The sequence below is a fragment of the Tympanuchus pallidicinctus genome, unplaced genomic scaffold, assembly GCF_026119805.1.
Source record: "Tympanuchus pallidicinctus isolate F22 unplaced genomic scaffold, pur_lepc_1.0 scaffold10, whole genome shotgun sequence".
NCBI lineage: Eukaryota > Metazoa > Chordata > Aves > Galliformes > Phasianidae > Tympanuchus > Tympanuchus pallidicinctus.
Genome location: NW_026294619.1, coordinates 9,808,245 through 9,835,659, shown reverse-complemented (window position 1 = coordinate 9,835,659; position 27,415 = coordinate 9,808,245). Strand labels below are relative to the sequence as shown.

Genomic DNA, 27,415 nt, shown 5'->3' with positions numbered 1-27,415 from the left:
CTCAAGTACTGTGTTCAGTTCTGAGCACCTCAGTACAGAAAGGACTCCAAGGTACTGGAGCAGGTCCAGAGAAGGGCAACAGGGCTTGGAGAATATGCCCCATGAGGAGCAACTGAAGGAACTGGGACTGTTTAGTCTGGAGAAAAGGAAGATGAGGGAAGACCTTATTGCTCTCCTCCAATACCTGAAAGGTGTTTACAACAAGAGTGGGGTTGGTCTCTTCTCACTGGTGAAAGGACGAGGGGAAATGGCCTCAAGTTGTGCCAGCGTAAATTTAGGTTGGATATCGGGAAAACCTTCTTTACAGAAAGGATTGTTAAGCATGGGAACAGGCTCCCCAGGGAAGTGGCTGAGTCGCCATCCCTGGATGTGTTCAAAAACCTTTTGGATGTGGTGCTCAGGGACATGATTTAGCAGAGGGTTGTTAGGGTAGTATGGTTAGGTTGTGGTTGGACTTGGTGATCTCTATGGGCTTTCCCAACCTGAGCAATTTATGATTCTATAAATTCTATAAATACATACCAAATATCCTGCAGCAACAAAGTCAATCTAAACTGGGTGAACTGACCTATGAGGTCATAAAGCTTTAACATAATTGTTTACTTTTTTTTTTTTTTTTAAATAAATAATTCTGAAGTGAAAGGCAGACCTCTTTCTAACAGGACAACTGAGTAATACTTAACAATGAATTTCACATCTTAGTATTTCCCAAGGCAGTTTTCCTTCTGCTCTTGCACTTCTTCAGAAAATGCTTTAACCGTGTACTGCAGTACAACTAGAGCACTAAAAACATGAGAGCAGCAAGCACATGACTAGTTGAAAGTTTCTTCTCTATAGCATATTTTTACTTGATATGAAAAGCAGTGTACCGTAAATCATTTTGTTCCATCGAGTAAGCATGTCCAAGGGAAAGCATGTAATAAAAATTAACATAAGAAAGAAGCAGCAGGAGGCAGTTCCTCTCAGGCCTGTCCAGCTAGGATGTTTTTGTACTCAGTGTTTGTGCAAGAGAAAATAAACTGCCTACACTGAAGCTGTATGGTACACTTCATACCATGGAACTCAACCGAGAAAGAAAAAAAGGCTGCTGCATGTACTACAAAGCCAAACAACAGAAGGTGCAGAACAACTGGAATATAAGACAGGATAAAAATTGATGTATAAAAAGTTACATTAGCACAGCTCACTATTCAGAGGCTAAGAGTGCTTGCTTGATAGGAAACCAGTTTAATATGCTTTATAGACTTTTTCAGTGCATTATGGTCTAGTGCAGAGCTTAATCACACACATATGCAAAAGAATCCACCATTTCCCTCCCTTCAGAAAGGAGAATCATCTGTGTTTCACAATTCAAGTAGTTCCACAGATTTTTGCAGCTAATTGGAAACAAAAACATCATTAAGGACAGAGACAACTGAAGTCAGTGGTTAATGCTTCTGTTTCTTTTGGTGACGTCTAGCACTTGATTCTTTGATATTATATGGTAATCAAGCTTCTGTGACTTGCTATATAGGCTTTTTGTTACTTACTCACGAAATTTGATTCCTTGGCAGGAGTTAACGATCTGTATGTTAAGATGTTATGCACTGAAGAAAAATACCCCAGGTAGTTTGATCAAAATCAACAAGAGAATATGCTGAGTTGCTCTGTTTGTGTCCAGAGCTTCCACGTTCCACATGGCAGCAGCATCACTCCCCACATCTGTACTACACTTAGTGACAGATGAGCCCAGAAGTCATTTTCAGACCTGCCAAAAGTGAAGGATAATGAAGATGCTTACTAACAACTTAAATTACGAGTACTTAGCAAAAATAACTAAGGATAGATGAAGGTACTCAGAAAAAAACAATCCTCCAAGAGCCACAAGACAGTAATGCTTATACTGGTAAATCAGAAAACACAAAATACTGTTCAAATGTGCATGTTACGTATTCATAAAATACACTTTATACTTGGCAGCAAATTATATGTATGCAAAAAACAAACAGAGGCTAACAATTCATTACAAAAAAATTCTAATAATTTATACCTCTTTCCAAACATGTGGTACCCTAGTTTAATATAATATTTCCAAAGAAGTTTATTTATACTTGTCTTTTTGCTTATTATACTGACACAACTAACACAGAAAACGATTCATTATCCAGAGACCTACAAGGAAAAGATGAAGGAGATGCCACATGCAGTAATTCTGGGGACAAATATAGTATAGAAAATAAACTGACAACACTCTAACATACAAATATCATACAAATATTTCGTTACTCAAGATTGTCAAGATTTCCTGAGAGGTCAAGAGCTGGCCATCAGTACGATGTAAATCTCTGGTTTCAGCATTGGGAAAGCTGTGCCATAATGTTGTTTTCCTTCAGACTTTCTGTTACTGCAATTAGCAGCACAGCTTTGACAACATCAGCATGGTAACAGAGAACGTGTTGGAGCCTATTGGTTATCATCTATCCCCTCTTCCTGGCATCTGAACACAAGCTGGCAGTGATCAAAATGCTGGCAGTTTCCAGCATGAACACAAGGAAAATGCTGTGCCTGCAATGAGAACAGAGCTACAGTGGTAAAGTTAGAGGAAAAAACATCTGCCTACAAAAAGTCTGCCTCTTCATATTTACAGGAATACATACTGAGTTAATAAAGTGGCAAGGGAGAACAGAGAGGGACACTAGTATTCACTGAATCTCAATGCACTGTCTGGAATAATATCTCTACTAAGGAAGTACAACCTGTTTTTGCACTTACACCGTATATACCAAGTGGGGGCTGTAACTGTAATGTAAATGCTATCACTAACCGCCATTCAGCAAGGAGAGAAGTAAGGAAAACAGGCAGATCTACCAAACAACTAGCACAGAAATACCCCTATCATGACTCTTTGGTAATGCTGACATTAAGGCAACTGATGCTGCAGTTTTGTATCCTCAACAACTATGCTTACCTGCCTTCTCTCACCTGAACGCTGTTACAACAGTGGGGAGACAAAAACCCACTCTCCAAACCACTCACACAACTGTTCCCCTGACATCTGTTTTCCACTATCTTGCTCAAAGGCACTGCAACAAGACGATCTTACCCATGAAATATGAATAACTAAATAAACACTGTGGTGAAGCTTTGGAAGAATACAGTGTAATTCTTATGAGAGAGTTACACAGCTCCAGATTATGCACACATTTAAACATATTTCCCTGTCTGAACTGCTACAGTTGAACTGAATGTTTATAGGCATGAGCCTCAATTAAAAACCAAACAAGAAAAAAAAGAAACCTAAAATGCATCTATCGTGATTGCTAATTTTAAGCCTTAATTGATATTAACTATTCCTGAATTCCTGCACTGCACCTTTTTCAACTTTTTCTTAGGAGGCAAAGCAATCCAAAAGATGTGACAAAATACCTTTAAAAATTATCATGGGTAATCTACGAGCAGAAAGTTTTTAATTAACTTAATTGTGATTTCCCTATGTCTTTATAACTCACAAAATTTTTCAGGTTTTATTATGTGCAAGTGTCCCATGGCTACACATAGACAGTAAGTGTTCAACAATACATAAACACATTGAGCCTTCAGGAATGGAATGGGCTGAGCAATCTGCATATGTTGTCTTTGTTCATTTTCCTCAAAAGTATGTCTTCAAGAGGTTGTAAAGCTTCAAAACTCAAGGAAGATGTGAAACTGCTGACTTAACACCAAGATGATATATTATTCCCTTAGCAGTAGTTCCATAAATTATTTTTTATGAAAGGCATGAAGTGATTAAGTACTTCTGATGAGCATATATAAAAGGGTTCTACCTGTACTTTAAGGCTGTATGTCCATAAGCTCTTAAAGCCTCTGCAACAGGAGTGGGGGCATTCATCTTTGTTAAGTTTTGTCTTCATATATTATAAGGAAATCCCAAATTAACTTACTCCTTATTCATCACCCCAAGCACACCATCAGGGAGTGCCTTTCATTTTAGAATGTAAATACTGCTTAAGAATACTACCATCAGTGATGAAGAGTCTGTTTACTTCCTATTGTTCACTATTTCTAATATCAGTAATTTCAGTAAACGCTTAAATTGTGCACTGCCTTGCACAGTTGGATGAAATACAACATTATAGGAAAACAACTGTACTGAAACAGCATCAAAAACATGAGAGATTGAACTTGTACTGTACAAGGTCAACAGTAACAAAACTGAATGAGCATTTCAGTACAAAAGAGTAGGAAGCTCATGAAAAAAAAAGATTTAAGAGGTAAAGCAGAGGTTCTATACCCAGCAGCAGCACTTCCTTACATTTTGGTCTATCAGTGCAAATGCAGCATTAAAAAAAAGTATATCTATATTTACAAAACAGAGGTCAGGAAACAGCAGATAGAGCTCTGTTCCTACTGTGATAGTCACGCCACTAGAATAATCTCAGTGAGAACAGGGTTTCTGCTACTGATGGAAAAGAGTCAGGTGTAGGCTTCATCTATTCGTGCTACTCTGCAGATTATGTTAGCGTTGCCAACTTGTCAATTAAATCATCAACGGTATTCACAAGAAGTTTTGTGTCTTCCTTCTCGCTCATTCGATGTTGGCCGGCTTTGCGGAGGATGACATCCACATCTTTGCTCAGAACACGATCAGCAACCTGCATAGAGATCTGCCAAGGGACGTCCCCATCCTTCATGCCGTGAATAAGACGGATGGGACACATTATAGGGATAGGGCTATTGAGCAGACAGTGATTTTCTGCCTCTTTAATGAAGTCGTAGGTCAAGGAGTAATATCCTTCCTCGTTATGCTTTGTTGGAAACTTCCACACACCTTTCTCTTCTATTTCTTTTTGTACCTATAAAAAGTGCAAGGTATAAAAGACAGATGTTACAATGGTGTTTTTTTTAGAATGTTTCAATTTATTCTTGTTCTAAACACACTACAACTTTGCCCCTTGAAAGCACAATCCTTATCTACAGTACGCTGAATAGGATTCAACCCAATTTTAATGCGGATATAAGGTATTTCAACACTGAAATCTAATAGACTGTTGAACAACAGGGATCTGACTTCACATCCTGTATGCCACAGTAACATAAACACAGGATAGGTTCATACCAGCATCATACTAGAAGCAACGTATTTTGCAGACACTTTGATTATCATACATTTTCTGCTTACCTCCACCACAAACACAGAAAAAATACTGGAAAACTTGAAGGGAAAGTACAGCTTGAACAACAGATTTTTTTTTCAAGCATTTACCTTGACAAATTTTTTGACTGCACAACAGACAACGACCAGCTTTACCTCAATGGGAAGCCTCTTAAAGGCTGTCACAAGATGGTCTGCTGCTACAGCTACTCCAACCAGAGCAGCAACTTTATCTGGGCGTGCTATTGCAGCATGAAGCATCAGCCATCCTCCTAAGCTGGAGCCCACTAGAATCTTAAAAGAGAAAAAATCAGATGTTATTTTATAGGAAACAGCTTTTGTTTTCTTTTTACAAAGCGTCAGCTTTCATCTAACTACTTAAACCTCGGACATAATCCTGCTGTCCTTACCCAGGCAGAACTGCTGTCACCTCCAGTGGAAATTTTGCCTGAGTAAGCACCGCAGAATCTGGAATATTATTATTCTTTTTGTTTGACATGGCTGATTATTGGCCTCTGAGACTGAAACACTGTAAACAAAATGAGAGTTGAAGCAATTCAGTATCGCATGCATATTTTTTTCCCTTCTTAAAATAAATGCACATCACAAAGGCTCTGTGCAGTGACAGAGGTCAGCAAAAGCAACTCAGAAAATAAAACGTTTTTCAAATACAGTATTATGTTTTTCTGGGATGCAGACTGACTTTCTCACACTCATTTCAAAAGTAAATGAAGAAGCCAAACATATTGTTTCTGCTGTTGTTTTTTTTTTAAAGCTATTTTATCATACAGAACATCTCAACTTTCAACATTTCTGCAAATCCCTCAATAAATACACCAACAGTGGAACAAAGCCTCACTCTTCCATGAGGAGAGCTTCCACGAGGAGCTCCTTGTCCCTCTTTGTCCCTCCACAAGCCTTTCCCAAATCTCTTGGGACCAGGCCAGGGCTGATGTAACCCAGTGCCAGTGACAGATCTGCTCTACTGAACCATCCCCTGCCAACCCATACCTTCATAAAGTTGTGATCCACTTGTTTGCAAAAGAAGCCCTACAAATAATGTCATCTCAAATGGGTCTGCTTGACAGCTACCAGATGCAGTTATTAAACAGAAGCTACTCTACGCAGCACCTACTGCAGTATATTTTTGATCGTACAATATTCCATCTTGAGGAAAAAACATGTTCTATATTTAAGAATGAAATACAACCTGTGGTCCATCTGTAAGTTCATCCAGTATAGACAGAACATCTTTTCTCCATTTCCCAATCGTACACTCCTCAAAGTTCCCCTGTGAACTTCCACATCCTGTGTAATCAAACCTGAAAAAATGATCATCAAAAGTTGTGGTACCTACCTACAGCAACACAGGTACAAAAACTAAGCAGTATTGTTTAACAGAAATTAAACAGAGGACCCAATATACTGCACTGAATATTTTCTTTCTTGGTCCCACGCATCACTATGTGGTTTATACACATATGATCAAATAGTTGCATTTCACGTAGCCATATCCAAATTTATCAGGGTATTTCCCAAACAAGGAATTTGACAAATTCCCTTACAACTAAAAAACAACATACTTCAATCTTAAAGGCTCTTTACAAGTGCAAAGGCTCTTCTAAATGCTTTATGCAATCAGGAAGACTTACAAAGCTCAGCATTCAGCCGGAATACTCAAAATATATTACACCAAGCATGTGCACGTTTCTCCACAACCACAGAAGGCATGGGACAGCACAGTACAATTCAGCAGTTAAAAACCATGCTTACAGACATAATTTAGAAAAAAAAATAGTATTTCACATGCTAAAACTAATATTTCTAAGTGTTTTCTTTATTTTTCTTTGTTGTGCCCTTAGCTTTAACATGTAACACTGGCTAGACCACAGAAATTTAGATACATTTCTTTCAAATTACATTGTCCTGATCTACCTCAGCCCCTCAACAGATAGAAATTCTATATCTGAAAGAGAGACACTCATTAGCTTGCATGCAGCACAGCATGCACCTCAAATCAAACACCCAAGTCTATGTATGATACCTATTTCATATTCTCAAGAACAACATTTCTACATACCTGACGAAGGCATGACCTAGACTGCTGCAGAAATCTTCAAGGGCAGTTGCTTTCTGACCATTCATATTTGACTGCAAGCCTGGAAGGAAAATAACCCCTGGATTCCTGCCCTTCAGCTTACGGTAGGCTAGATTTGGTCGATCTGGGCGAGTAAGAAAACTGACTGATGATTTCCACCTGCAAACTAATAAGGAGAGCTATGAAGTACCACCACCAAGACAGCTCTAGCAGAAATAATAGCATTTTATAAAATGAGAATTCAGGAAATATATACATGCTATGTGAAATTAAGACACAGGCTCAGGAGAAAAGAAAAACAGAAGTGTCTTCTACACTCTTCAATACTGTAATGTAATGATTTGAAGGTGCTTGGTAGCAACATCAGTCACATAAGGAGTCCATTCAGCAATGAGTAAAATGGCTGACAGAAATTGAGCACTAAGATATGCTATGCTTCTCCTCACATTGTATATCATCTGGAATATTTACTTATCTCTCGTAAAATGACAGCTTCTTCATTGGCTTAAAAAATTTAAGTGAATACCAAGTAATTCTGTTCTGAACCTAAAGCACTGTGTGGGATGAAATACGTAACACACAGCCTCTCACAGCTATTGCTGCTTGAACACTGAAAACTAGCAGGGTGATAAGCTCTGAGTCAAGTTCCTCACAACTGTTTCATCTTAACAGCATTCTTTTCCTTAGACACAAAAGATTAAAAAATAAAGCCGTTAATTTCTGTTAATACTGAGCAAAATGTATTAAACACAACTCGTAAGGAGAAAGAGTTGACTGTTGTAGACCTATGAATTTCTCATGCATCTCCTGAAGAGGCAAACATCTCCCATCGCATGGTCTTGTGCATTCTTCCTGGAGAGGACAAATTCTACCTGCACTCAAGTGGCTCTGTCTTTACTCACAAGAAGCTAAATGTTTTGCAAGTATTTAAAAAGTGCAAGATTATTTAGTTCAATTTCTTTCAAAGTGACCTGCAATGTACTGTCAGACCTTAGCAGTTTTCCCATCAGTACACTAAGAACGTATTTTTTTCATTTTTGTTAAGGCTAAAGACAACAACCCAGACACACTTGGAAAGAAAACACTGAGGTCTGAGCTGTTATTTGCATTAACAGCCATCCACAAATGGAGCTGGCTTCGAGCAAGGAACACAGATTGATAAAGGAAGTGCTACCAAATGAAAACTATGTTGAGTTTCAACAGCTGCTACTGTATATAATCTGAATTTAGCAGTCAGCTTTACCTCTACTGTGGATGAAGATAAGTGGTTTGTAAAGAGGTGTTACAAGGAATTAATCCACTCTATTATCCCTCTCAGCAAGGGAAAGCTTGGGCAGGACTTCTGATAAGACTGATAAGACTCTGACAATCTTTAGAGGAGCACTGGTTCTTGAATACCATTAATCAAAAAGTGGAGCACAAAAACTGCACAACCCTAAAAAAATATATCAGGATACCGTGGTGGTATAACCACTTGTCAACATACTGCAAAAACCAGCTTTGAGAGTGCCACAGCCCTTAGCTATTCTGCTGCTTCCTCTCACAAACAAAGATATTATATTCAAGTTTTTTGTTTCAGTTTGCATGTGTACAAGTAAAAGTGCCATTTTTATCACTCTCGTAAAGAGGGGACAGTTCTTCATCCCACTGATGCACGATAGGGAATAGATACAACACTAGAAGTTTGTTTAGATACATCCACACTATGCACTGTCTCTATCAGTAAGGCAATCATTTCTGTCTGCCTGTCAGTAAGAGATGCATCAATAACTGCTAAACTTCATACAAAAAAGTGAGGAATATGTCTCTCCCATATGTACTCATAACCATCTTCCAGGCCATTACATTTCCATCCTATAGCACTCTGGAACTGACCTCAACCTGCCCTAGGCAAAGCAAAATTTAAACTGAGCCACAAGAGAACAAAAATTCATGAACAAATGCTGTGCATTCTGCAAGTTACTCCACATCCACCAGCAGCAATTCAAACTCAAATAATCCAAAAGCCTAAAGAAATCACCTCAGCCAGCCAACTACAATGCATACTTCCCTGCAGTCACATGCTAGGACTCCTCTTTCAACAGCTGAGAACATTAATTATCTGTACAACTACCCAGTACCTTCTTCTCCTTATTTCATAGAATCACCACATAGAATCAGGAAGGACCACTAAGACCATCTATTCAACCATCAGCTCCCCACCATGCCCACTACATGTTCCTCAATGCCACATCCACAGAGTTCTTGAATGCCTCCAGGGCTGGTGACTCCACCACCTCCCTGGGCAGCCTGTGCCACTGCCTCACTGCAATGTTTCCTAATATCCAACCTGAACCTTCCCTGCTGCAACTTAAGGCCATCCCTCTCGTCCTATCACTGTTACAAGGGAGAAGAAGCTGATCCCACCTCACCACAGCCTCCCTTCAGGAAGTTGTAGAGTGCAGTGAGGTCTCCCCTGAGCCTCCTCTTCTCCAGACTCAACAATCTCAGCTCTCTCAGCCTTTCCTCATAAGACTTGTGCTCCACACCCCTCACCAGTTTCTTTTCCCTCTCTGGACATGCTCCAGGGCACTGATGTCTTTCTTGTAGCGAGGGGCCCAATACTGAACGCAGTACATGAGATGCAGCCTCACCAGAGCTGAGTACAGACGGATGATCACCTCCCTGCTCCTGCTGGCTGCACTATTTCTGATACAAGCCTACACGCCGCTGGCCCTGGCCACCTGGGCGCACTGCCGGCTCACATTCAGCTATCCGCTAACATCCCCCAGCTCCTTTCCCCCTGCGCAGTTTTCCAGCCACTCTGCTCCCAGCGTGCAGCAATGCACGGGGCTGTTGCGACTAAAGCGCAGAACCGTGCACTCGCTCAAGAAGCGGAGCGGCCCCATTCCCACCCCCGGGACCGGCGCCGTGCCCTGACACCCCTATCTCGCCCTGGCTGGCGGCGAAGGAGCGCCAGCAGGGCAGCCCCGGGGCCCCTCCTTACCCGGGAGCCCCAGGGCCGCGCTCAGCAGCGGGAACGTCAACAGCGGGACTGAGGCGCGGCCACCGCTCCGCCGCAGCCCCAGCACCGCCGCCATGTCCGCCTCCACGCGCATGCGCCTCCGGGGCCCTGAATGGCGGACTCGAGACGAGGGGAGTCCGACGGTCCGTGGGCTGGTGTGGCTGAGCGGGTGAGCCCTGCCGGCACGGTCACGGGCAGGTAAAATGCTAGCCAAACTGCGAGGCTCTGGGACGTGAGCGATTGCCGTGGTGTTGTGAAACAACAGCCAAAAAAAAATCAGTACCCCAGGGTGATCGTTAATTTTTTTTTATTTTTTTTTTTTCTTTTTTTAAATGGCGTGGATCGTAGAAATGAGAAAGTTACTGTGTAGGTACAGTGAGCAGACTGTGCTCACAGAATCACAAGATATCCGAGTTAGAATGCACTCACAGGGATCGTTGAGTCAACTCCTGGCTCCACATAGGACCACCTGAAATCCAAACTGCTGCCACGAAGCCTCCCCTCAGCCCCCTCTGCTTTGGGCTAAGCAATCCACAGGACCTCAGCTGCTCCTGATAAACATTGCTCTCCAAACCCTTCCCCATTGCAGCCCTCCTTTGGATACTCTCTAACAGTTTTATTTCCTTCTGACATTATGGCAGCCAAAGCTGCACCCAGTGCAGGAGGTACATACATCTGGGGCTGCCCCATCCCACGTGCAGAATCCAACATTGCTCTTGTTCTGCTTCACGCTGTTGGTGATTTTGTCGAGACTTCTCTGCAAGACTTCTCCACCTTTGAAGGAGTGAATAGCTCCTACCAGTGTAGTGCTATCCTCAAACGTATCCTACAATCCAGTCCTGCATCCAGACACCATCTCTACATCAAACCTTTCCCTTCAGGTAAAGCACTTAATCCTGTAGAAAGGGGTGTGATTCAAATGGCTTTGGGAACACCACTGGTTTTGTTGGATTGCTTTCTAGATTTCTAAAGTATCAAATGAAAGCACTGGAACCAAACCAAAGAAAAGTGGGGTTGCACATCTCCTGTTGATGCCATCAGGAAAACAGACCTGGTGTCTTGTTCTAGTTGGACCTACAGAACAGCCTATGGGAGATTCTGATATGGTAGAGCATTGCCTGTGCACACAGCTGCCCTGCAGAAGCTGTGTTATTGAAATCACAGAGCGTCTGCAAGAAATGGCAGCAAACTGGGAAGAGATCACTATTTTCTTTTGTTAGCCTTGCTTGGGAAGCTGATTCCTGCTGCCATCTGGAGAACCAGAAGGGAGCTACTCAGTGGACCATGCAGGGAAGGGCAAGCAAGGTCTGGGTGAGGAGCGGTACCCTTTAAGTAGAGTTTTATTTACTTCTTGACTGAAGTTAATATACCTGTGGCTCTGTGCAGGACAAACAATAAGTGCAGGTCAGCAACATCTGCTCAGGCTGCTGCATCCAACCAGGCTCTGGGCACCACATGGTAATGCCATTGTGGTGACTTGTGAGTGCCATGGTGACATTTGAGCATCTCCCACTGGAACCCTCAGACAGTTCCATTGGATTTTGCTTGCTGACCAGCAGGGCAGAGACACTCTCACTGCAGAAATGGCTGGAAGTGCAAACTTTGGGCAAATGGAGACGAGAGAAAGTGAACCATGTGCAGAAACATCTGCTTCTGATTCAGAGAACCTGGCTGAATCCTAAGGCTGCCCTTCAGCTGATCCTCCAAGACAGGATCAAGGAACATCTGGTGATGCTGCCATAGCATTGATAATGGATGGAAAGCAGTCAGAAACATTTATTGATGAAGACAAAACCAAATGTTTATCTCATACTTTTTATGAAGAAAGTACAGGCAAACCCAACATCTTTTCTGCCCTCAGCTTTCCAGAGAAACTCTGGGTGTTGGGTGAAAGTTACCAATTTGAGAGCATTTGGTGGGGTCACAGTAGAAAGTGTGTTGTAATCAATGAAGTAATATTTCAGGTGGAAGTACTGGGAAGAAGAGGGCCTTGAAGAGCTTTTGAGATTGAAAGTATGAAGATCGAAAGTTGTGTTCAACAACATAATCTGTATGGATTCACCAAAACACCACATGACTTCAGAAGACCTCCCTCACTTCTCAGATTTCTGGGAGAGGAAGAGGCATTTGCTGCCTCCAGGAAAGTACAGCAGTTACTCCACACATGAACCAACTCTTGCAATATTCTGCTGCAAGAGATGAGGGTCCAAAAAATAAACCTTGGTAATAGAAGATACGAGGAGAAATGAAAATGTTCTGATCTTCATTGTTTATTTATTTATTTTTTTTTGGCTGTTGGCAGCTCTTTAGAGGTAGTACTGCTGAGTTGAAAAAATGTGAGTAAAATATATTCAGGTTATATCTGAGTTTGAATGCATGGAATGGAAAGATAAGTAAATGAGGATACGATAAGCCTATTTATTTTAATATATTTGCAACACATCTTGTTGTAGTCAGCCTAAACTGTGGGATTAAACTGACCAATGGAGCTTTTGTTTGTCTTCAGCAACTGAAAGTCTTAGCTCCTCTATCTTGCTGTCTTTCAGTCCTGAACTGATAGCAACTAGCTGTTCTCCTTTGCATTTTTAAGTTACTCTTTTTCTTTTTTAACACACTTTTTCAAGAGAGATCACCTAGAACTGCCTTGCAAGAAAAGAGCTGCTCAGAAGAGAAGAGATGTGGCTGTTCCTTCCTTGCAGGAAGACCCAAAGGAGAGCCACCCGAGGAACAGCCCAGGCGCTCAGTCCATGCAAGGAAGGAAGGAGCCTGCTGGCAGTGGATCCAGAAGCTGGCATACAGACAGTGGAATCCACAGGGTCCCTGTTGCTCAAGAGCTGCAAGAAAGCCATCACCCGAGCCCGGGGCAGCGCTACTCCAAGCCTGCCAGATCCTGCTGCAGCAGAAGGGAAAGAACGGTGCTGTCCTCTGGCCCCATCTCCGCTGCCACCAAGCAGCAGCCAGACCCTGGATGTTACTTCTGCTCCTCCACCTTACAACACTCTGCCCTTTATGGCATCCAGATTTACACCTGGCCCATCACAGCAGGAGCTTCCCTGACAACCAGAAGCACCAGAGTTGCAGGTTCCTCGGGCTGCCCAGTCATACCATAGCCCATCCTTTGCAGTGGCCATGATGGCAGCAGCAATGCTGACATCACATAACTGGCAGCCCCAGGCAGCCCAGCACTGCCCAACGTGCAGCTGCAGCTCCCACATGGCAGGTGCAGCTGTTGGGCCAGCACCTCAGTGGGGGGCATGAAGCTGTGGCAGGTTTGTCCTCAGCAGGTGCGTAGAAGGTCATCCACCAGCTCCTCCACCAGCTGGCACTTGTCGGCCTTGTATGGTGCTGGCCACTCGGTGCTGTCGGCCCTAACTCTGCCCAGGTTCCATGTCTCATCTGAGTCACTGTTCTCTTCCTCATCGTCATTCTCCTCCTTGTTTCTGGACCTTTTCTGGCTGCGGCTGCCCCAGGCCAGCATACGTGCCACTTTCGTGAAGAAGAAGGGCTTAAGGAAGATGGTAAGGATCGCAGTACAGATCCAAGTAATGCTGCTACTTCCTGGCAAATATTTAGTTTTCCTGAGGCACCAAAGGAAACCAAAGAGCGGGACAAAGACTTCAGGAAAGGCCCAGATCCGCCAGTGCTGCAGGGCAGCAAGGAGCAGGGCTGCCTTGGCTGCCCAGTTCTGCCACTGGCTCCACTGCACTAACCTCTGCCATAGCTGAGCCACGTCCCAACTCAGATTTTCCATGTGCAGCTGAATGTGCTCGTGCATCTTTCTATACATGAGGTGAATTCCCAAAAGGATGATTCCCATCCCATTCCCAAGATAGAGGCCATGGAGGAGCAGCAGAGATGAAGCATTAAGGACTGACCACAGCCCCATTCCCACTCCGTCCACTCATCTTGAGAAGGTTGACGTTTCAAGTGTGAAGTTGAGCCTTGAGAGTACGAGTTGTAGGAGAAAAGCATTTTTAGCTTTGCTTTTAGTTTACACTGTTCAACCCTGTCATTAACTGGCAATAAATTGAATTCATCTTCCAAACGCTGTGATGGCAATTGGGGAGAGATCTCCCTGTCCTTATCTCAAAAGATATATCTCAAAAGAAAAGCTGTGCCCACCAGCAGACAAGTGCTGGTCCACAGACAGCTGAGGTAGAAGCTAGAGTGCTGGCCATGCCCGGCCGTATGCCTGGCAATCTGTATGTCCGCCACAGCGCAGTTTCCTGGCCGCACCATGCTGCTGGTGCAGCTGGCTTCAGCCTATTCGATGCTCACCAAAGTGCCTGAGACATCAAGCTCCTCCTGACTGCTCATCTCAGTGGTACTGAACATGTCTTGATGCTACTGAACGTATTCCTACCTACCAGAAACAAAAGGCAGCTGTGGAAAAGAGCCTTAGAGATAAATAAGAGATTGAAAAAAAGCCATGTTCAAAGCACAAATATTCTTAGGTGTTGATTTGTGTTACGGACACAAGAAAGAAAACTCTTACACAAGGAGCGCTGGTGTTAATAGTATCCAATTTATTTAAGTAAGAGAATGACATACTGTGCAAAAGAGAAACAGAGAAGAACACAGAAATGTGTCCAGAGCCTACTCAATGCTCAGGAATGTGCCCGATTCATCAAGCAGCACCCCAAGAGTCATCTCGATGTTGAAGATGGAGTTGGAGGGGGCGGTCAGCTGGATCTTGCATGAGTGGCTGGAGGGCAGCAACTCCAGGAGGCAGTCAGTCGACTGAGGCAGACGCCTCCAGGCTGCTTGCACCTGGTCCTGGAGCCAGAGCATGCTTTTCTCCACGTCTAGGTAGGAGCCCGTGCAGAAGGTGTCGAGCAAGCTGGGCTCCTGTTTTCCTCTCAGCTCCTCCTGATCGTGGTGCAGAAAGCAGAGCATGTCCCCCAGCAGCTGCTCCCTCGTGCAGGTGCACTGCAGCTGCACGCGCAGACAGGACTTGCTCGTCGCTGTCTCCTCCACGTCGTCCAGCTCCACATGGAAGGTGTGCCCGGGGGGAGCCTTCACGGGCACGAGCAGGCGGTAGATGACGTTGTCAGAGTGGGAGCTCCATTCTTCATAGACGCAGACCCCGGTGGGTGGCTGCAGCCGGGGCGTGAAGCTGTGGCAGGTTTGTCCTCGGCAGATGCGCAGAAGGTCATCCACCAGCTCCTCCACCAGCTGGCAATTGTCGGCCATGTACGGTGCTGGCCACTCGATGCTGTCGGCCCTAACTCTGCCCAGCTCCCGTGTCTCCTCTGAGTCACTTTCCTCTTCCTCATCATTGTCGTCCTCCTTATTTCTGGACCTCCATATTTCTGCCACTTTTCCGAGTAAGAAGTAGGGCTTAAGAAAAGCAGCAAGGATCGCAGCACAGATCCAAGTCACGCTGGTGCTCTCTGGCAAATATTTCGTGTTCCTCATGCACCAGACGAGGCCAAAGAACAGGATAAAGGCTCCGGGAACGGCACAGATCTTCCAGTACTGCAGGGCAGGAAGGAGCAGGGCTCCCTTGGCCGCCCAGTTCTGCCACTGGCTCCCCTGCACCGTGCTGTCCAGTATCTGAGCCATGTTCCGACTCAGCCGCTCCATACGCAGGTGAACGTGCTCGTGTAGATCGCCACGCGTGAGGTGAATTGCCAGGCGAATGATTTCTTTAAACGCCAGGGTGGTGAAGACCATCTGAGCCCCTCTCACAAAGAAGACGAAGGTCTTAACGAAGACAATAATGATCGCAGCACAGACCAAAATAATGCTGCTGCTCCTTGGCATATTTTTCCTGATGAACCAGATGAGGCCAAAGAACAGGACGAACACTCCGAGAAAGGCACAGATCTGCCAGTGCTGAAGGGAAGCAATGCGCATGGCTCCCTGGGCCGCCCAGTTCCGCCACTGGTTCCACTGCACCATGCTGTGCAGTAGCTGAGCCATGCCCCACCTCAGCCGCTCCATATGCAGGTGAACGTGCTCATGCAGATCGCCACACGTGAGGTGAATTCCCAGACGGAGGATTCCCAGAAGCGCTAGGGTGATGAAGACCATCCGAGACACTTCCATGAGGAAGATGAAGACCTGAGGGAAGGCAGCAAGGATCGCAGCAAAGATCCAAATAGTGCTGCTGCTCCCTGGCAAATACTTGGTCTTCCTGATGCACCACATGAGGCCAAAGAACAGGATGAAGACTCCGGGCAGGGCCCAGATCTGCCAGTGCTGTAGGGAAGCAAGGACCAGGGCTTCCTGGGCCGCCCAGTTCCGCCACTGGTTCCAGTTCACCTTGCTGTGCAGTAGCTGAGCCATGTCCCGCCTCAGCTGCTCCATATGCAGCTTAACGTGCTCATACGTATCGCCGCACGTGAGGTAAATTCCCAGATGGATGATTTCCAGAAGCACCACGGTGATGAAGACCATCCCAGCCACTTTCATGAGGAAAATGAAGGTCCTCAGGAAGAGAGCAAGGATGGCAGCAAAGATCCAAATAGTGCTGCTGCTCCCTGGTAAAAACTTGGTCTTCCTGATGCACCAGAGGAGGCCAAAGAACAGGATGAAGACTCCAGGAAAGGCCCAGATCTGCCAGTGCTGAAGGGAAGCAAGGACCAGGGCTGCCTGGGCCGCCCAGTTCCGCCACTGGTCCCACCTGTCCATGCTGTCCAGTATCTGAGCCATGTCCCGACTCAGCTGCTCCAAATGCAGCTGAACGTGCTCGTACATAATGCCATGCGTGAGGTGAAACCCCAGAATCGTGATTCCCAGAAGCGCCAGGGTGATGCAGACCACCCGAGCCATAGCCGCCAGCCGCTAGCAGGTGCGTACCGCACTCACTGAAGGCCTACGGCGAAGTGCCACTGCGCTGCTCCCTCTCTTACAGCTCCTGGCACCCCATTGTGACTCGTCTGCTGATGTCACAAACGCAGCCACATCACCGCACGCCGTCACAAGGCCACACCACTGCGTGCTTTCACAAATATGGCCGCACTGCTTCACTCCTCTGCTCTCCTCTCTCCAGTCTCTTCCCTGACCTCGGTACCAGGGAAGGTTATGGAGCAAATCCTCTTGGTGAGATCACACGGCACGTGTGTGGTGTCTGGGGGATCATTCCCAGCCAGCACAGGTTCTTGAGAGGCAGGTCGTGCTTGTCCAACCTAATCTCCTTCTATGAGCGGGTGACCAAATGATTGGGAGATGAGGGAAAGGCTGTTGGTGCAGTCTCCCTAGACTTCAGCAAAGCCCTTGACACAGTCTCTCACAGTCTTCTCCTGGGGAAACTGGCTGCCCGCGGCCTGGACGGGTATACTCTTCTCTGCATAAAGAAATGGCTAGAGGGCCGTGCCCAGGAGGCAGTAGTTAGTGGAGTTAAGGCCAGCTGGTGACCCATTACAAGTGGTGTCCCCCAGGGGTCAGTACTGGGGCCCATCTTGTTTAATATCTTCATGCTGGGAGGTGGTGTTGATCTGCCTGAGGGTAGGGAGGCCTTTGAGAGGGGTCTGGATAGACTGGATCCCTGTGCTGAGGTGAATGGGATGAGGTTCACCAAGGCCGAGTGCCGGGTCCTGCACTTTGGCCACAATAACCCCATGCAGTGCTACAGGCTTAGGGCAGAGGGGCTGGATGACTGTGAAGAGGAAAGGGACCTAGGTGGAGTCCTATGGAGCTCCTGGGAGTTCCACGCGATGAACCCATGTGGGCCTCATAGATTTGTATGCATCCAGCTGCAGCAGCAAATCCTACTCAAGTTTGGGGTTGTCTGGGGGTTTATTCTTAGCACAGTCACAGTCCTCCAACTCATGTCTCTGGGTTTCCCAGAGCTCGTCATCAGTGTTGAAGATAGTGTGAGGAGGGCACTAAACGTCTCTACAGCCATTTCTGCTCCACATGGTGGAGCAGGCTGTCCCCCTGCAGCTCACGGGCACTGCACAGGACACATCTCCATGCACAGCCATGAAAGAGCCCACAGTGCAGCAATGGATGAGGCCTGGAGGAAGCCAGAGCACATGGAGCAGCCCTGGGCTGGAGCTGCAGCCCGTGGAGAGCAGCCTGCAGTGGGGCCGGGGGCCTGGGGGAGCTGCCACCCACTGGGGACCTGTGTGGAGCAGTGCCTGACAAGTATACCCAGTGGTTCAAAGCCGTGTTGGGGCAGTGCTGGGAGAGCTGCAGCTGTGGGAAGCTCATGCAGGATCAGATCTAGCTTCAGCAGCATCCTTCATGGGGGAAGACAGAGACCATGGAGGAGCAGCAGAGATGAAGCATTAAGGACTGACCACGGCCCCATTCCCAGTCCGTCCTGCTCACCTTGAGGGGAGGAGGTTGAAGTTTCAAGTGTAAAGTTGAGCCTCAAGAGTAGAAGTTGTAGGAGTTTTTAGTTTTCACTGTTCAACCCTGTCATTAACTGGCAATAAATTGAATTCATCTTCCAAACGCTGTGATGGCAACTGGGGAGAGATCTCCCTGTCCATATGTCAACCCACAAGCCGTTTCATCCCTGCTGAGGACGAGGAGAGAGAGAGTAGCATGGTGTGCACTGGGTGAACAGCTGAGGTCGACCCACCATGTATGTACAGCTTTTAAAATACAGTCTGAATAAAGCGATTGTCCCCTACTCTTTCCACTGGCAAAGGTACTCCTTAAAAGGGTTCCCTTCCAGGCGTGTGAGATGGAGCAGAAAGTAGACATGTTCAGGAACAAAAAGTTAAATCCACACCTGCAACCACGTTCACATACATTTGCTTTCTTGAAAAACAAAACTTAGCCACAGAGTGACCGGTCCAGTAAAGTTACATAAAAATCCAGAAAATATCCAAATATCCCCCTTTCTGTTCATTTCTTTTTTTCGTCTCTAAGCTCCCATTGAAGCACAGAGCATACTGGCTCTTGATCAGAACAGGACCTCTTGACATAGGAAATACTTCAGCAAAAGGTTCCCAAGTCTTCAAGTCCGTGTGCACAGCCTTCTTGTGCAGTGCTCTATCCTGCAGGTCGGACACTCTCCTTTCCTTCCTGTAGGCTTCATGGCTCTGGGGATCGAAGCGACGTGCAAGTCTTGCGTTTCACATGCGGCCTTACTTGCTGGGTAGGGGCCTTTCTCAGTGGAGTGCATTTGTGCCGTGGTTTCAGAGATTTCTAACAGAGCAAATGGTCTCATTCCCAGCCTGTATGAGGGCTGAAGCCAGCCCCAGCTCAGCTGGTGACTGCAAGCAACTGGGTGAACCAGTCGCCAGTGCTTTCTTCTTTCACACACTGGTACGAGTTGGTACATGTTGGCCCACGCTCTTTGATCACCTAGGTTAGCTGCTTCCGAGCTGTCCCGGCTAGAACGGCAGCGACCGATCGCGAGGTGCAGGCCGATTTCGGTCGGTTCCCTCACCCAGGGAGCCCTGAGACAACAGAGTAGCCCGGCAGTTCTCTTGAGAGCCGGCCGGCTGGCATGGCTGTCGTCAGGGCAACGGCTCTGCATCTACGCCCCCTGCCTAGAAAAGGCCTCTGGAAGGAGTCAGGTCGTGTGACTCACGTGGGTCGTTCAAAAGCGTTGCAACCGTAAGTCAGCTATTCACGGCACTGAGGAGGGTTGTTAATCACTGCGAAGAGCGATAAGTGAGGGGGCACCTGTTAAAGGCCCGCTAACGGGGCGAGGGCAGTGCTAGCACTACCGGCAGCAGGGCAGAGCTGATCAGTCCGGCCCATTAAGGCTACCCGAATAGTGCTGCTGAACCTGCTGGTTTGCCGTGGCTGCACGCCGGCGGGCGGAAGGCTACTGCCCGGAAAAATGTGGAGACCCAGACGGAAGTCTCATGCGCACATGAAAGGAAAGCTGCAGCTAGGAAAAATGTGGAGAATCAGGTCCCAAAACAACAGCGTGGTAGTGCGCAGGTCTGTGGCTGGTGAGTGCCAGAGCCTGGCCTTTGCACTGCTAGGTAAGGGAGACAGCACTTGTGTAAGATGTGACCTAGCTAAATGGCTTACTCAGCCTTGTGACTGACCTGAAGGAGGAGGCGGAGAGGCTGAGGAGCATAAAGGAATGTGAGAGGGAGATTCATTGGCAGTGCCAAACCCTATCAGCCTCGAGATCTAAGCAGCAAGCTGTGGAGCACGGTCACCCCCTGCCACCTTTCAAACAGGTGACAGAGGGGAACTAGCAGGCAAACAGCGTTCCTGCTAGAGTGAGCCCTCTGTCCTCTCCTCCCCTAGCAACAACGGTGAAGAATCAGGGGGTGTGGGGCAGTGGCAACAGGTCCCTGCTTAGTGACATAGGCGCGCTCTCCTGGGCAACCCCTGCCTGCCCAGCTGCCCTGTGGAACAGATACAGTGCTCTGCATTGTATGTGGATGTACCAGAAAGGTCCCACAGTCTTGTGTCTTGGTGAAGAAGGAGGACCACTAACTCTTTTGTAGGAAGAACACAAGGGTTGGTGCGAGGTTGGTGGCTACAGAAGCACTTGAGTACGGTCAAGAGGGTATTGGGGCTACTGCCACTCAAAAGGAAGACCAGCTCATGTGCTATTATACTAATGCATGCAGCATGGGTAATAAACAGGAGGAGCTGGAGATCACTGTGAGGTCGGAAAGCCATGATATACAGTCACCATGATGGAGACGTGGTAGAATGACTCGCACAGCTGGAGTGCTGTAATGGATGGCTACTGACTTTTCAAAAGAAATAGGCAAGGCAGGAAAGGCAGTGATGTTAAGAAAGAATGCAAATACATGGAAATGAGTGTTGGTGATGATAGGGTTGAGACCATATGGGTCAGAATAAAAACAAAGGCCAATAAGACTGACATTATCACAGAAGTCTGCTACAGGCCACCCAAGCAGGACGAAGAGGTAGACAAGACAGTTTATATAGAGAGTTGGGTGAGGTCTCCAGGTCTTTTCCCCTTGTTCTTGTAGGGGGCATCAACTTCCCACATATCTGCTGTATTTATAATTTGTATTTATATATATGTGTGTGTGTATTATATGTATTTGTATTTATAATTTGTATTCATAATTTATAATACAGCAGATAGGGAACAGTCCCAGAGGTTCCTAGAATGTGTGGGAGATAACTTCCTGACACAGCTGGTGAAGGAGCCAACAAGGGGAAGCAAAATCCTGGACCTGCTGTTTGTTAACAGAGAAAGTCTTGTGGGGGATGTGAAGGTTGGAGGCTGTCTGGGGCTTAGTGATCATGAGACGCTAGATTTCTCAATCCTTGTTGAACCACAGAGGGGAGTCAGCAGAACGGCCACCTTGAATTTCCAGAGGGCAGACTTTAACCTCGTTAAGACCATGGTTGAGAGGATCCCTTAAGAGGTAGTTTTGGAAAGCGTGGGAGCCCAGCAAGGTTGGGAATGCTTTCAGGAAGTAATTTTAAAGGTGCAGGAGCTGACCATCCCCAAGTCACGGAAGGCAGGCTGATGGGCAAGGAGGCCAGGCTGGCTGAACAGAGACATTTGGCTGGAGCTCAAGAGCAAAAAGAAAGTTTATGGTCTCTGGAAGAGTGGGCAGGCTACTTACAATGATTACAGGTACATAGTGAAGCTGTGCAGGGAGAAAACTAGAAAAGCCAAAGCCCAGCTAGAACTGAACTTGTCACTAAGGTAAAGGACAACAATAAATATTTCTATAAATATGTCAAGAGCAAGAGGAGGGAGAATCTCCATCCCTTGTTGGACGCTGAGGGTGACTTGGTGACTAAGGATCAGGATAAGTCTGAGGTACTCTATGCCTTCTTTGCCTCAGTCTTTAATAGTAAGACTTGGCACACAGCTCCCTGCACTGGTAGATAGGGATGGGGAGCAGAATAGGCCCTGTATAATCCACAATGAGATGTTTTTGGACCTGCTCCAAAAGCTGGATGTTCACAAGTGCAAGGGGTCAGATGGATTGTACTCAAGAGTGCTGAGGGAGTTGGCAGATGTGACTACCAAGCCACTCTCCATTATTCTTGGCAGTCCTGGATAACCAGAAATGTCCTGGTGGACTGGAAACTGGCAGATGTGACACCCATTTTCAAAAAGGCCTAGAAAGATGATCCTGATAGCTACAGATCTATCAGTCTCAACTCCCAGGTGCCGGGGAGGGTTATGGAACAGATAATCTCGGGAACAATCTTGGATTTTTGTGAGTAAGAAGTAGGGCTTAAGAAAAGCAGCAAGGATCACAGCACTGATCCAAATAGTGCTGCTGCTCCCTGGCAAATATTTTGTCTTCCTGATGCACGTGATGAGGCCAAAGAACAGGATGAAGACTCCGGGAAGGGCGCAGATCTGCCAGTGCTGAAGGGAAGCAAGGCGCATGGCTCTCTTGGCCGCCCAGTTCCGCCACTTGTTCCTCTTCTCCATGCTGTCCAGTAGCTGAGCCATGTCCCGACTCAGTTGCTCCATATGCAGCTGAACGTGCTCATACCTACTGCCAGGCATGAGGTGAAATCCCAGAACTGTGATTCCCAGAAGCGCCAGGGTGATGAATGTTACCCAAGCCATAGCCTCTAGCAGGTGCGTACCGCACTCACTGAAGGCCTGTTGAAAATTGCTTATGTTTTCCACTAGTTGGCTAAAGAATTAATATACATAACATACCAAGAAATCTGTAAAAGAAAATGTAGGGCTGCACAGTCAAAAATTGACAAAAGAATGAAAGCGGTAGCTGTGACACTAATAAGAAACAGTCTAAGAGGATTTCTTGATATTCTAGATGCTCTGAAGGATTGCCTGTTCACTTCCTCCAATCACAGAAAAAAATCACCCTCTCACATCATAAAAGGAAGCAATTGAGGCATACTCCAGGCGGCAGCAGAAGTGCCGCAGGAGGTCATCCAGCCACAGGGGCAATTATTCCTGCTCCAGGCTTCAGAGGGCTACGGTTGCCAGGTGGCGAATCACAACCATCTTCAGGGCTTGGGGCGAAAAGCTGTGCCCACCAGCAGACAAGTGCTGGTCCACAGACAGCTGAGGTAGAAGCTAGAGTGCTGGCCATGCCCGGCCGTATGCCTGGCAATCTGTATGTCCGCCACAGCGCAGTTTCCTGGCCGCACCATGCTGCTGGTGCAGCTGGCTTCAGCCTATTCGATGCTCACCAAAGTGCCTGAGACATCAAGCTCCTCCTGACTCCTCATCTCAGTGGTACTGAACATGTCTTGACGCTACTGAACGTATTCCTACCTACCAGAAACAAAAGGCAGCTGTGGAAAAGAGCCTTAGAGATAAATAAGAGATTGAAAATAAAGCCGTGTTCAAAGCACAAATATTCTTAGGTGTTGATTTGTGTTACGGACACGAGAAAGAAAACTCTTACACAAGGAGCGCTGGTGTTAATAGTATCCAATTTATTTAAGTAAGAGAATGACATACTGTGCAAAAGAGAAACAGAGAAGAACACAGAAATGTGTCCAGAGCCTACTCAATGCTCAGGAATGTGCCCGATTCATCAAGCAGCACCCCAAGAGTCATCTCGATGTTGAAGATGGAGTTGGAGGGGGCGGTCAGCTGGATCTTGCATGAGTGGCTGGAGGGCAGCAACTCCAGGAGGCAGTCAGTCGACTGAGGCAGACGCCTCCAGGCTGCTTGCACCTGGTCCTGGAGCCAGAGCATGCTTTTCTCCACGTCTAGGTAGGAGCCCGTGCAGAAGGTGTCGAGCAAGCTGGGCTCCTGTTTTCCTCTCAGCTCCTCCTGATCGTGGTGCAGAAAGCAGAGCATGTCCCCCAGCAGCCGCTCCCTCGTGCAGGTGCACTGCAGCTGCACGCGCAGACAGGACTTGCTCGTCGCTGTCTCCTCCACGTCGTCCAGCTCCACATGGAAGGTGTGCCCGGGGGGAGCCTTCACGGGCACGAGCAGGCGGTAGATGACGTTGTCAGAGTGGGAGCTCCATTCTTCATAGACGCAGACCCCGGTGGGTGGCTGCAGCCGGGGCGTGAAGCTGTGGCAGGTTTGTCCTCGGCAGATGCGCAGAAGGTCATCCACCAGCTCCTCCACCAGCTGGCAATTGTCGGCCATGTACGGTGCTGGCCACTCGATGCTGTCGGCCCTAACTCTGCCCAGCTCCCGTGTCTCCTCTGAGTCACTTTCCTCTTCCTCATCATTGTCGTCCTCCTTATTTCTGGACCTCCATATTTCTGCCACTTTTCCGAGTAAGAAGTAGGGCTTAAGAAAAGCAGCAAGGATCGCAGCACAGATCCAAGTCACGCTGGTGCTCTCTGGCAAATATTTCGTGTTCCTCATGCACCAGACGAGGCCAAAGAACAGGATAAAGGCTCCGGGAACGGCACAGATCTTCCAGTACTGCAGGGCAGGAAGGAGCAGGGCTCCCTTGGCCGCCCAGTTCTGCCACTGGCTCCCCTGCACCGTGCTGTCCAGTATCTGAGCCATGTTCCGACTCAGCCGCTCCATACGCAGGTGAACGTGCTCGTGTAGATCGCCACGCGTGAGGTGAATTGCCAGGCGGATGATTTCTTTAAACGCCAGGGTGGTGAAGACCATCTGAGCCCCTCTCACAAAGAAGACGAAGGTCTTAACGAAGACAATAATGATCGCAGCACAGACCATAATAATGCTGCTGCTCCTTGGCATATTTTTCCTGATGAACCAGATGAGGCCAAAGAACAGGACGAACACTCCGAGAAAGGCACAGATCTGCCAGTGCTGAAGGGAAGCAATGCGCATGGCTCCCTGGGCCGCCCAGTTCCGCCACTGGTTCCACTGCACCATGCTGTGCAGTAGCTGAGCCATGCCCCACCTCAGCCGCTCCATATGCAGGTGAACGTGCTCATGCAGATCGCCACACGTGAGGTGAATTCCCAGACGGAGGATTCCCAGAAGCGCTAGGGTGATGAAGACCATCCGAGACACTTCCATGAGGAAGATGAAGACCTGAGGGAAGGCAGCAAGGATCGCAGCAAAGATCCAAATAGTGCTGCTGCTCCCTGGCAAATACTTGGTCTTCCTGATGCACCACATGAGGCCAAAGAACAGGATGAAGACTCCGGGCAGGGCCCAGATCTGCCAGTGCTGTAGGGAAGCAAGGACCAGGGCTTCCTGGGCCGCCCAGTTCCGCCACTGGTTCCAGTTCACCTTGCTGTGCAGTAGCTGAGCCATGTCCCGCCTCAGCTGCTCCATATGCAGCTTAACGTGCTCATACGTATCGCCGCACGTGAGGTAAATTCCCAGATGGATGATTTCCAGAAGCACCACGGTGATGAAGACCATCCCAGCCACTTTCATGAGGAAAATGAAGGTCCTCAGGAAGAGAGCAAGGATGGCAGCAAAGATCCAAATAGTGCTGCTGCTCCCTGGTAAAAACTTGGTCTTCCTGATGCACCAGAGGAGGCCAAAGAACAGGACAAGCACTCCAGGAAAGGCCCAGATCTGCCAGTGCTGAAGGGAAGCAAGGACCAGGGCTCCCTGGGCCGCCCAGTTCCGCCACTGGTCCCACCTGTCCATGCTGTCCAGCATCTGAGCCATGTCCCGACTCAGCTGCTCCAAATGCAGCTGAACGTGCTCGTACATAATGCCATGCGTGAGGTGAAACCCCAGAATCGTGATTCCCAGAAGCGCCAGGGTGATGCAGACCACCCGAGCCATAGCCGCCAGCCGCTAGCAGGTGCGTACCGCACTCACTGAAGGCCTACGGCGAAGTGCCACTGCGCTGCTCCCTCTCTTACAGCTCCTGGCACCCCATTGTGACTCATCTGCTGATGTCACAAACGCAGCCACATCACCGCACGCCGTCACAAGGCCACACCACTGCGTGCTTTCACAAATATGGCCGCACTGCTTCACTCCTCTGCTCTCCTCTCTCCAGTCTCTTCCCTGACCTCGGTACCAGGGAAGGTTATGGAGCAAATCCTCTTGGTGAGATCACACGGCACGTGTGTGGTGTCTGGGGGATCATTCCCAGCCAGCACGGGTTCTTGAGAGGCAGGTCGTGCTTGTCCAACCTAATCTCCTTCTATGAGCGGGTGACCAAATGATTGGGAGATGAGGGAAAGGCTGTTGGTGCAGTCTCCCTAGACTTCAGCAAAGCCCTTGACACAGTCTCTCACAGTCTTCTCCTGGGGAAACTGGCTGCCCGCGGCCTGGACGGGTATACTCTTCTCTGCATAAAGAAGTGGCTAGAGGGCCGTGCCCAGGAGGCAGTAGTTAGTGGACTTAAGGCCAGCTGGTGACCCATTACAAGTGGTGTCCCCCAGGGGTCAGTACTGGGGCCCATCTTGTTTAATATCTTCATGCTGGGAGGTGGTGTTGATCTGCCTGAGGGTAGGGAGGCCTTTGAGAGGGGTCTGGATAGACTGGATCCCTGTGCTGAGGAGAATGGGATGAGGTTCACCAAGGCCGAGTGCCGGGTCCTGCACTTTGGCCACAATAACCCCATGCAGTGCTATAGGCTTAGGGCAGAGGGGCTGGATGACTGTGAAGAGGAAAGGGACCTAGGTGGAGTCCTATGGAGCTCCTGGGAGTTCCACGCGATGAACCCATGTGGGCCTCATAGATTTGTATGCATCCAGCTGCAGCAGCAAATCCTACTCAAGTTTGGGGTTGTCTGGGGGTTTATTCTTACCACAGTCACAGTCCTCCAACTCATGTCTCTGGGTTTCCCAGAGCTCGTCATCAGTGTTGAAGATAGTGTGAGGAGGGCATTAAACGTCTCTACAGCCATTTCTGCTCCACATGGTGGAGCAGGCTGTCCCCCTGCAGCTCACGGGCACTGCACAGGACACATCTCCATGCACAGCCATGAAAGAGCCCACAGTGCAGCAATGGATGAGGCCTGGAGGAAGCCAGAGCACATGGAGCAGCCCTGGGCTGGAGCTGCAGCCCGTGGAGAGCAGCCTGCAGTGGGGCCGGGGGCCTGGGGGAGCTGCCACCCACTGGGGACCTGTGTGGAGCAGTGCCTGACAAGTATACCCAGTGGTTCAAAGCCGTGTTGGGGCAGTGCTGGGAGAGCTGCAGCTGTGGGAAGCTCATGCAGGATCAGATCTAGCTTCAGCAGCATCCTTCATGGGGGAAGACAGAGACCATGGAGGAGCAGCAGAGATGAAGCATTAAGGACTGACCACGGCCCCATTCCCAGTCCGTCCTGCTCACCTTGAGGGGAGGAGGTTGAAGTTTCAAGTGTAAAGTTGAGCCTCAAGAGTAGAAGTTGTAGGAGTTTTTAGTTTTCACTGTTCAACCCTGTCATTAACTGGCAATAAATTGAATTCATCTTCCAAACGCTGTGAT

The 27,415-nt window shown here is 47.7% G+C and overlaps 1 protein-coding gene across 2 annotated transcripts; it reads right to left on the bottom strand.

The window, feature by feature from the left end:
* Nucleotides 1-1,211: 1,211 nt before the first annotated feature.
* On the bottom strand, nucleotides 1,212-10,355 carry ABHD10 (abhydrolase domain containing 10, depalmitoylase). 2 transcript variants are annotated; one of them, XR_008211681.1, is made up of 6 exons: nucleotides 10,216-10,355; nucleotides 7,212-7,395; nucleotides 6,342-6,453; nucleotides 5,288-5,425; nucleotides 1,526-4,832; nucleotides 1,212-1,376 (listed from the first exon to the last, which is right to left on the bottom strand). XR_008211681.1 is itself a non-coding variant. In XM_052705808.1 (5 exons), the coding sequence occupies exons 1-5, from the start codon at nucleotides 10,325-10,327 to the stop codon at nucleotides 4,491-4,493; spliced, it is 888 nt and encodes a 295-aa protein (XP_052561768.1). In that variant the 5' UTR covers nucleotides 10,328-10,355; the 3' UTR covers nucleotides 1,212-4,490. The 2 variants fall into 2 exon arrangements, 1 of the variants encoding a protein (XP_052561768.1); XM_052705808.1 differs by having other exon boundaries at nucleotides 1,212-4,832.
* Between the last annotated feature and the right edge of the window lie 17,060 nt (nucleotides 10,356-27,415).